The sequence below is a fragment of the Eschscholzia californica genome, unplaced genomic scaffold (assembly GCF_041429995.1).
Source record: "Eschscholzia californica isolate CP2 unplaced genomic scaffold, dmEscCali1.0.p SCAF_4, whole genome shotgun sequence".
Taxonomy (NCBI): domain Eukaryota; kingdom Viridiplantae; phylum Streptophyta; class Magnoliopsida; order Ranunculales; family Papaveraceae; genus Eschscholzia; species Eschscholzia californica.
The window spans coordinates 29,130,231-29,141,434 of record NW_028238461.1 but is presented as its reverse complement, the minus strand read 5'-3'; the positions used below and the strand labels follow the sequence as shown (position 1 = coordinate 29,141,434).

At 42.8% G+C, this 11,204-nt stretch overlaps 1 protein-coding gene and 1 long non-coding RNA gene across 2 annotated transcripts; one reads left to right on the top strand and one right to left on the bottom strand.

The window, feature by feature from the left end:
• Positions 1–517: 517 nt before the first annotated feature.
• LOC147544033 (uncharacterized) lies at positions 518–1,198 on the top strand. The gene has a single exon (XM_086635570.1). The coding sequence runs from the start codon at positions 518–520 to the stop codon at positions 1,196–1,198; it is 681 nt and encodes a 226-aa protein (XP_086491696.1).
• A 4,781-nt stretch (positions 1,199–5,979) lies between these two features.
• LOC147544032 (uncharacterized) lies at positions 5,980–7,355 on the bottom strand. Its single transcript, XR_015224344.1, has 2 exons — positions 7,139–7,355; positions 5,980–6,634 (listed from the first exon to the last, which is right to left on the bottom strand). It is a non-coding gene; the product is annotated as an uncharacterized LOC147544032 (long non-coding RNA).
• Between the last annotated feature and the right edge of the window lie 3,849 nt (positions 7,356–11,204).

Here is an 11,204-nt window from a genome sequence, read left to right as displayed (position 1 = left end):
AATAGTGTTGTCCACTCAAATCAACCGAAAGGGGCCGACCAACCAGCTCGTTTCCAAAAGAAACAATCTGGTCCGAAGAGTATGACTCCTTTGACAAAAGAAAATCACTCAAATGGGCAGCAATATGGTACACTAAATGTGAAGGGGACTGGGAATGGTCGATTGGCAGGTGGTAGGAAACGACATTCAACATAGGTTCCGGAAAATCAGATAAGCTAAATCAACCTCGTAGGAAGATGGCGAAGAAAGCTATGTATCCCCATTAATCTACTGTTTCGACTGGCGTTCTCTCACGTAACACTTTATCCATTTTGTCTAATGTTGATGGTGCTGATTTCGATGACCCCAACCGAGAGCAAGAAGAGGAGGCTTTGGGAAGGGATCATAACTACCACGAGGAAGGAAACCTTTCTTTGCATAGCCCACGAACTGCTACAGATCCTGACCAAAATACTATGGGTATAGAGAGAAACTTGGAGACCTCCTCGGAGGTCGAAACAACCTCCCAATAGTTTTTATGATTAACTTAGCATGTAGGAATGTGGCTATTTCGGGAGGTTGGATTTGGATTGGCTGGGACCCTAATAGGGTTGATTTTACTGTGTCCCATGTTGGGGGGCAAGTTATTGCAAGTTGTGTTCGGTTTACAGATTACCCGGGTTTCCATTTGGTAGTGGTGTACGGAAGTAATAGTACTTTTCATCGCCGGGAGCTTTGGAGGGACCTTGAGTTTCTTATGACGGGTTTTGAGGCTCCGCGGCTAGCCAATGAGAAGAGGGGTGGTAATAACTCACCATCTCAAGGTTCCAATGAGATGTTTGACTATGTTACCGATTTGGGACTGTTCGATTGCTCATATACAGGTTGCTTCTATACTTGGTCTAACAGGCAGACGGGAGTTGCGAACATTGGTTCCAAGATTGATCGGGCTCTTATTAATAGTAGTTGGCTGACTTCTTTTCCTCTAGCTAAAGCAGATTTTCCACCGACTGGGGATTCAGATCACTTTCCTATTATTATACCACTTGCTGCACCCAACATACACCGACGTACTCCATTTTGGTTTTTTAATGCCTGGACAGAGGATCCCACGTTCCACGCTCTTGTTGCTGATGTATGGAATGTGTCAGTACGGGGTAATCCGATGTTTCGTATGGTGACAAAGCTCAAAGTTTTGAAGGCTCGGCTGAATGAATGAAAGAAAGTTCGGTTCAATGGGGTGACGAACCAAGTAACCGTTAACCGGATTTTTTTACATTCAGTGCAGGTTCAATTGCAGGGAGACCCAGCAAACCCGGTGTTACGGAGGCAAGAGAGAGTAGCTACTGGAAACTATAGTAACGTTGTTCGGGCTGAACCACAATCCTCCGACGACGAGCTAAAGTTGACTGGCTTACTCTCGATGACAGCAATACAACTTACTTTCACAATTCTATCAAACAGCAGAAGTCTCGGAATGCTATTACTCGACTCACTAGGGAGGATAGTTCGGTGGTCGAGGATCCAGCGGAGATAGCTAATATATGTGTGGACTTCTATCGGGATTTATTTGGTCGGGAGGATGAGGATAATGAAGCATTAGATCCCATACCTAATTTTCTCACGTTCGCTTGCGGATGCCGAAGGAGCTATTCTCATTACGAGGGTGACTAGAGATGAGATTTTTGCTACCTTACAGATTATTGGTTCTGATCGATTGCCTGGGCCGGATGGGTTCTCTTCCCTTTTTTTTAAGGCGTGTTGGAAGATCGTTGAAGATGACTTTGTGGAGGCTATTCAGAGATTCTCCAGCACAGGAAAACTTCTCAAAGAGGTAAACTCTACCTTTTTGACTCTTATTCCTAAAATAGATAATGCTTCTTCAATGTCAGATTTCATACCGATATCTTGTTGTAATGTGTTGTATAAAAGCATTACCAAGATTCTTACTATACGGCTGAAGAGAGTTATTTATTCGATGATCAGTCCGAACCAATCAGCCTTCATTTCTGGCTGTACAATTCAGGATAATATCATGCTAGCCCATGAGATTGTTCGGAATTACCACTGACCAGACGTCTCGGCTAGGTGTACGATTAAGATTGACCTTAAGAAGGCGTATGACACAGTCCGCTGGTCTTCACTATTCTCAATCCTTAGTAAGTTTCATTTTCCAAGGACATTCATAGAATGGATACGAGTCTGTGTTACTACGTCTAAGTTCTCGATTATGGTTAATGGTGAAGCCCATGGTTATTTTGATGAGAAGCGAGGTCTACGATAAGGTTGTCCGATTTCTCTATATCTGTTTGTGTTAATGATGGAGGTATTCGCGATTCTTATTGATCGAGAGGAAAGAGCAGGTCGGTTTCTGCTACACCCTAAGTGTCGAGTTCTGAAAGTTACTCACCTTTGTTTCGCCGACGATCTTAGGTCTTCTTTCGAGGAGACGCGGGTTCGACTCAATCTCTAAAAGGTGTGTTAACTGGTTTTCATCGGGCGACGGGGTTGCAGGCTAATGTGTTCAAGAGTACGGTTTTCTTTGCTGGTCTTTCGGCCCAAGGTCAGAGTGATATAACTAGTATTCTGGAATTCGGTACTGGTTCTCTTCCTATCCGATACTTGGGTTGCCTCTTATATCGTCTCGTCTCACCTATAGTCACTGTATTCCGCTGATTGATAAAATCAAGGGACGAATCCAACTTTGGAAAAGTCAATTTATATCGTTCGCGGGGCGAGTTCTCCTCGTAAAGGTGGTTTTGAACAGTATGTTACTATATTGGGCAGCAATGTTCGTTATTCCCAAGAGAGTAATAAATGACATCAACTCCATCTTCAGCAAGTTCTTGTGGTCTAGTGTGGATATGGGGAGTAAGAGAGCTCCCATTGGATGGGAAAGCCTTTGTTACCCCACTGATGAAGGGGGACTTGGTTTTCGTAATATCGAGGTGTCGTTCGAGGCATCAAACCTTTGCCATATATAGGATTTGATTAGGGAAAAGAGGACCTTGTGGGCTGATGGGTGAGAAATAATCTTTTCAAAAATCAGCATTTTTGGACTCTTTCAGCTTCGAGTAACAGTTCTTGGTGTTAGCGTCGGATTCTAGCTAGCAGGCCCACAGCTCAGCGACTCTTGAGTACTTCTTTGGGCGATGGTCTGGATACTACTTTCAGGACTGGCTTATGGCATCCTCGAGGTCTTCTTTATGATGCTTTCGATGAGGGGTATAGAAATGATTCCAACCTACATTTAGATGTACGGGTCTCTCAGTTTATTGGGCAGTCGGGCTGGGCTTTTCCTACTCATACTGCAGCTATGTTATGGACTATCGCAGTCGAGGCTAGAGAGGTGGTGGTAGATAGTACTGTCAGAGATGAGGTAATCTGGATGCCTAGCCAAAATGGAGAATTTACTCTCACGTATGAAGCAATTCGACCCAGAGGAACTCGATTGAGCTGGACTTCCTTAGTATGGTCACTGGGTGGTATACTCAAACATTGCTTTATCACGTGGCTTGCCTTCCGAAGACGCCTCAAAACTAGACCTCTTCTGGCTACTTGGGGTATGGTCATAGACACTACATGTGTGTTATGTAGGGGAGACGAAGAAACGGATTTCCACCTATTCTTTGGTTGTTCGGCTACAAAGAATATATAGGAACCGCTATTACTTAAGATGGGATTTCAGAGAGTATGTGTTGTTGATTGGGAAGAGGAGTTACAGTGGTGTCTTAACCACTTTGGTGGGCCTTCTATTGCTGCTAGGGTGGGTCGTCTGCTTATGAATGCCTATGTCTATCATATTTGGAAGGAGCGGAATAACAGGGTATTTAGAAACAATGTCATCTCCCCGGGGCTGATTGTCCACACCATTGTGATGAAGTGCGGATCAAGCTGAATACTGTTAACAAACGGTTTGAAGATACCGAGGAGAATCGGAAGACCATCTATTGGGTTTTGTACATATCTAATACATACTAATAATCTAACTAGTGTTGTAAGCGGGATCTCAAACATCATATGTTTAACACTAATTAACCAGGATCATATGCATGAACTAATAATGAACTAGAAACTGAAAGTAGAATGCCTGGATTCGCTTTCCCACGAACTAGATTCCATTAACTTTATCCTGAAGAAGATGAGAGCTTCATATGTAGCTCCTCTACTTGAGACACCCGAGTAAATAACTTGATCTCCCTTCTTTGTTGTCAGCTCGAACTCCATTGAAGGTTGAGAAAGAAGAACTATTCTTCTTCTGACTCCATAAATAGATTGGGAGCTTTTTCTCTAAAATCATCTCTCTCCATAAGCTTTATATTGTGAGAGAGATGAAGTTTTCTCTTGAGAAAAATCCACACCTTTTCTGAACATAGAACTGGTCCTTATATAGGCATTACCTTAGTAGAGTCCTACTCAAATAAGGAATCCTAAAAAGTCCCTCAGAAAAGATAAGCACAAGAGGAGTTTAATTCCTCTAGGATTCCCAAATTAGGGAAATACCCTAATTAGGGTTTCCCCTTAGTGTGGCCGGCCATAACAGCCCCTTATGGGCTTGTTTTGGCCGGCCCACTTCTCTTATATGACCGGCCAGGGGAATCCCTTTAAGGGATTCCCTTCCCGGCCCAAAACTGTGCTTTTTCCCTTTTCGGACTTCTCTTTCGAGCCCGATTCTTTTCTATCTTTTAAGCACTATCAGACTGGATCACATCCATCTATAGGCAAGCTCCTGCGAGTCAACTCTCTCTTATCAAGCTACCACTCTTTGGTGTAACCCGTTGTAGGATCCAATCTATGTTAGCAGCGGATTACCGAAGTGATCCGACGATCGTAAGCGGCTTCTAGCTAAGCATTACGACCCCTAATTAGACCGGACTTAGATAATCTTCCGGATAAAGTTATCATCATCCTAACTGACAAGTTGTACGCATTGCCACCTTGGTCGAAGGACACTCCTTCAGAAGGACATCTCCTTCAGACCGAAGGACTATATCCTTCAGTCTCCCACTTGTACTTAGAACAAGTGTAATGCTCGATTCCCATGTCACTTCGCATCTCATCTGATACGTCATATCTTTTCAGACTTTCTTGACCTGGAGAACTACTGCAAAGCTAATGATTAACTATTAATCCATTAAAGTACGGTCGTACATTTTCAGTTGCTTCTCCTCAAGTGGCCCAGAGATACTAAACCTAACCTTGTTAGGAGGACATAATTCAGTCTTGTACTCCCACTTAACTTCATGTTTATCATGTCATTCCCGATAATCCGCTTTTATAACCTCCTTTTACGACGCGGCGTTTGGCGGTACCAAAGTTTGACATTCCTTACATAAGATGAGTGGAGCACTCATGTTTAAGGAATCTCTCCAATCTTGCCTATGAGAGTTCATGACGTATTTCATTACTCATGAAGAACTCTCGTGTTGGGTTATCCAGTGTATATTTCCAATCATACACCCACGTAATTGACTTAAATTCCCTTCCTTTGATATTCAGATTGCTAGAGAAGTATACCCGTCGAAGAGAATTTACACAAGTAGAAGTGAATATGAATCGAGTGATAGTTTTGATGTTGTTCGGTTCTGTAACTTAACAAGAGAGGAGGCTAAAGGATCTAGGATTGGTTGGTGAGCAAGGAGATATCATATTTTGGGAGACCAAGTAAGATTGTCCTTCGGGACATGGCCATCCGAGGGACCATAAGAAGATCTCGAGTTCGAGACCATGATGACATTTTAAGTTAGTAACAAATGTATTTCAGTTCTGTTATTGTACCAATTTATGTAACTTCTAAACTTAAGGTGGTCAACTATATGATATTTAACATTCAAAACATAACCACTTATAAGCTATCTTGAGCTACTTAAGTTCTTTTCTTTCTTGCACTACTTGTGTAACTTCTAAACTTAAGGTAGAGTTTTTATTTCCTAACAGGATAATGGATAATCTGGTTTTGGTTCAATCTACAAACTCTTTCAAGAAAACATGAAAGTCATCTGGGTCAAACAACTTTTTATCGATTCATAAAATAAGTTATAAATACACATTATTTGGTCCCACTTATTCGAACATTTCGTATCACAATATACACATAATTCTTCATCTTCCTCCTCACTATCTGTGGTTGCTACTGATACCCTAGCACCAGTTGGATCAAGAGTTCGGACCACTGTTGAAGCTTTCAGATTTCCCTCCTTCAAGAATGCCTCCACCATTTTATCCCCATTTTATCAAAGAGAAGAGAATGAAAAGAACTTTCCTTCCTTGCAATAATTGTAATTGTACATAACCTTGTATACTTCAATTAAGAATCTAGGGAAACAACTCTGTTGTGTTTGGTTTGAATTCGGCAGTTGCACTTGAATCTATTGTTTCTTTCACCACCTGAGCGAGCTATACATTGTGAACTCTTCTGCATTGCGCAGGTTATAAGGTCCAACATGTTCACCTCCCATTAAAGCTACAAGTCCAGCTACTTGATATGTTTACATTACGCAGTCGGTAGTGTCATGATCTATTTGTTTTAATTGGCAATCATAATAGCTCAATCTATGAAATGGCAAGTCAGACACGTGCATAAAGCTTCTTGTGTGTTTCCCATCACCATAAACTACTGAAGTATGTCTTTGCCATCAAACGGTTAACTTCAAATCTGTGAAATATGGAACTCCAATGAACATCACATTAGAGAAAACTCAACATAAACATCACATTACCAAGAAATACATATATGAACTAATTAGGAAATAATTTGAGACTTTTTTTTTTGATGAAATAATTTGAGACTGATTAAACCATATTCCAGACAAATTAGACCATATTTCAGACCAAGTAACCATATTTCAAAACAATCACACCAAAATTAGGGCAAATTTTAGCCAAATGAACCAATTTGAGCCTATTTCAGACCTTTTCGAGCAAAACCTAGGGCAAAATCTGAGCAAAATCACCTAAATCAAAAGCTAGGGTAAAATCGCCAAAATTAATTGAACCAGTAACCTAACAAAAATCAGTAATCTAACCTAAACAAACATAAATAAATACAACAATGAGCAACCTAACAAAATTACTACTCCAACATAAGAAAATCACTAATCAATAACAGTGGACAGTAGAAGTTAGGGCAAATTCGCACAAGAATAGAGAGAGACATAACCTGAAAAAAAAATAACAAATATATAGAGAGGGATCGGATCGGTTGATTAAGGAACGTCTTAATGATTCAACTCCTTTGAAGAAGAAGAAATAACTTGTTGAAAAAACATGCCGAGTTGTTAGTTGAAGAAGCCCAAAAGGAAGTCGAGTAGTCGACTGAAGAGAGAAGATGACATAGAATGATTTTACCCATTTTTGTAAGGGAAACCCTTGTCTATAGTTAAAGTACTTTTAAGGGACCATTTTTGTAAACCCAGAAAATCCATTCCTCTTTTATCCTCCTAGGAAGCTATGCCCGGTGGCCGCGCCAAGTCAGCGTGCCGGGTTTGGGCCGGGATTGGCACCGGGCATAGCACCATTTGGGATAAGAAATTACTTGTGGGTCCCACGGTGTATTTAGAGGTGCTATTCTTCTTGTGACATTAATTGGCTTTCTCCCTCTAGGACAATAGATGTCACGTGGCCATGAATTTAGTGGTAACTGAGGTTGGTGTTTTGTTTTAATTATTTGATGTCATTGGAAGACAAATATCTAACTCAGGCCTTTATCCAACTTGTTGATTTGGCACCAACAGAAATGGAATTAAAACCAAATGGGAGTTGTAACATGCACTTGCCAGCTAGTTGATTCGGTTTCTTCCACATAGATTACCAACTTGGTTCATGGATTTCACCGTCATTTGTTAACTCGATCTCTTGTGCAAGGTAAATCAGTTCCAAGTTTTTGGAATGCTCCAAATTCCACTTGAGCATCCAAATCCGGGTCGATACCAGCAAAAACATCTCCACCGGTACTTCGGTTTTTCTTGTTAACCAACGAGAAGTTTAGAGATTTGCTCTTTCGAATCGAAGAGAGGAGTTTTACCAAGGTAAGGTAAGACAACTGTCGGGTAGTCTTGGCATAAATTTTTAATGAGGCGGGCTCAGGAGGCAAGGTATTTGTCGGGTTGTCCTAACATAAATTTTTGAATGAGGCGGGCTCATAGGGTAGGACTTCAAATCGAGGCAAGACATCTGCCGGGTTGTCCTGACGTAAATTTTTAAATGAGACGGGCTCATAAAGCAGGACTACAAGCAAGGTATTTACCTGGTTGTCCCGACACAAATTTTAAATCAGATGGGCTCATAAAGCAGGACTACAGGCAAGGTATTTACCTGGTAACCCTGACTTAGGATTTGGATGAGGTGGGCTCATTAAAATGGTGGGACTATCGACCAGGACAAAGTATGTGCCATGTAGTCCCGATACAAAATTTCAATGAGGCAAACTCATTAAAATGGTGGGGCTGTGGATTCGAGGCAAAGTGTGTGTCATGTAGTCCTGACATAAATTTTTTAATGAGGCAGACTCATCAGGCAGGACTACATATCCGGACAAGGTATTTACTGGGTAGTCCTGACATATATTTTTGATGAGGCAGATCCGGAGCTCTTAGCGAGGCGGGCCTAGTGTTCTTGTCAAGGCACGTTTTGATGTCGTCAAAGCAAGGCTTATATGCACTTGGCGAGAGGGTAGGACTACCGATTAAGGCAGGGTGTCTGCCTGTAGTCCCGACCTAAATTTGTTAATGAGGCAGATCCGGAGCTCCTGGCGAGGCGGACCTAGTGCTCTTGGCGAGGCACGTGATGATGTCGTCAAAGCAAGGCTTATATGCACTTGCCGAGAGGGTAGGACTACCGATCAAGGTAGGGTGTCCGCCTGTAGTGCCGACCTAAATTTGTTAATGAGGCAGATCTAGAGCTCCTGGAGAGGTGGATCTAGTGCTCTTGGCGAAGCACGTGATGCAGGGTTGTCAATTAAGGCAAGGCTTATACGCCGAGTGCACTTGACGCAGACTTAGTGAAAGCTACTCAAATCGAGGCAGGATTGTGGAGTAGGGCTACTGACCGAGGCATGGCTTAAAAGCGGAGTGCTTATCGATCTTAGACTTTTAATGAAGCCTGCTGTAATCAAGGAAGGCTTGCAAAGCAGGGCTACAAATCAAGGCAAGGCTTATACGCCGAGTGCTTTTGATCGTGGACTTTTAATGAGGCAGAGCTGGTGTGCTGATCGAGGCACGGGCAAGCTTGTCGTTTCAAGGCAAGGTGAGTTTGCCGAGTGCTCCTGGTGTGGATTTAGCTGTTTTGCCAGGGTGTAGCTCCGCCGATGAATGCCTCATATCCATAAGGGTAAGGGTATTACCCTTTACAAATATATATTGTTTGCCTCTTTTATCCATAAGGGTAAGGGTATTACCCTTTACAGATAGTTTATATCATACCTGCATTGTGTTTGGCGTGGCCAAAGCTTGGAGTGTTTTGGCGAAGCGTGGGTTGCCTTGTTCGAATACCCGAGTCAGTGTATGTTGACTGTCATGGCGTTTTAAATTCGTGGAGGATGACTGTCCATTTGTCCCCCTAGTCTGAGCTTAGAGCTTGAGAAGGTCTAGGGTTAGACTAAATTTCGTGGCGTTGATACCCTTAGCTTGCTTTGCACAGACAAAATATAACTCGAATTGAAACATCATTGTATTTGAAATAGTGTATTACAAGAGGAATAATCATTTGGTACGAGTAGTGTCATTTGACTAAAGAGCCTTTGACATCAAGACTTTTGCATGTACCGACGCGAGTAGAACTAAAGCCTGAAGCAGTGCGAAACTGGCTTGCAGAATTGAGTCGACTTTAAGCAGAGTTGGGGCCTGAAGCGGAGCGGAACTGACTTGCAGAGCTGGGCTGACTTTGGGCAGAGTCAGGGTCTGAAGCAGTGCGGAGCTGGCTCGCAGATCTGGGTCGTAGGCAGAACCGGAATCAGAAGTAGTGTGGATCTAGCTTGCAGAGCTGGTTGTCTTCAAGTGGGGTAGATTCGGAGTTATTTTTATCCTTGTTTATCTCTTGGAGAGATAAAGTGATGTCGTCGACTTTCGCTTTGAAAAGGTGTGGTTGCTTCCTTCTGCTTGTCCCCCAGTCGAAGCTTGGTTTGCATGCACGTCCCTTGTGGGTGGGAGGTCGATGGCATAGCCATCGACCCTCCGACGCCCAACTTAGGTGTCTCGCATTCCAACTGTTGTTGATGTCCAAACCTTTCCGTGAGCGGAGCTTGTATGCTCCCTGTCCCACTACATGGGTGATCAGGTAAGGGCCTTCTCAAGTGGAAGCCAGTTTGCCTGCTCCTGTTTGCTTGGTGTTTTGAAAGACCTTTCGAAGTACCAAATCCCCAACTTTGAAGGATATGATTCAAACATTTTTGTTATAGTGAGAGGTTGCTCTCTGTTGGCAGACAACGTTTCTAATAGCTACCTTGTCTCTTAGTTCATCAATTGTGTCGAGGTTGTGGTTAAGCTCGACCCAATTGCTTTCTTCTTCAGTCCACTAGTACCATGCAGTAGGGACTCCTGTTTCAGCTGGGATTACAGCTTCAGAACCATAAGCTAATGAGAAAGGGGTTTCACCTGTTGGCGTGCGTGCGGTTGTTCGATAAGCCCATAGTACTGCCGGTAGTTGATCTGCCCATGCTCCTTTAGCTTTTTCCAGTTTCTTTTTTAGAGAGTTCATGATAGTTTTGTTAGAAGATTCGGCCTGGCCGTTGGCTTGAGGATACCTTGGGGTTGAGAAGCTAAGCTTTATGCCCCCAGTCTTTGCAAAAGTCTTGAAAGGCGAAGCTAATTAGTTGAGATCCATTGTCGGTGACTATCTCCTTAGGTACTCCAAACCTTCTTCTGGAGTGATGCACTTGAGGTAAGGGTTTGAATACGACCTCCTAAGTAGTTGACCGTCGAGTATACAAAATCTCGCAGCCTTTGCTTTTAGTCTTCTCGCTTCATTTTTGTCTGAGGGAAGGTCGTCATTGGTCAGGTATTTTATGATAGGAGTCATCCAGGTGCCAGCTACGTCTGTAGCTGTTATTTCTGGTTGTGGATTCTTCCAGATGGCTGGCCATTGGAGGAAGACTGGTATGTCCTGAGCTATCTTTGTCTATATGGACGAGCCAAGGTTTGCCAAAGCATCTGCATGCCCATTTTAAGCTCTGGGTACCTGCTCATACTTTATCTCGTGGAAATATTTTTGTATTTCCTTGACATGGTCCA

What these genes read in the sequence shown, in the direction of transcription:
- LOC147544033 (XM_086635570.1), top strand. Translation starts at nt 518, where the DNA reads ATGATTAACTTAGCATGTAGGAATGTGGCTATTTCGGGAGGTTGGATT.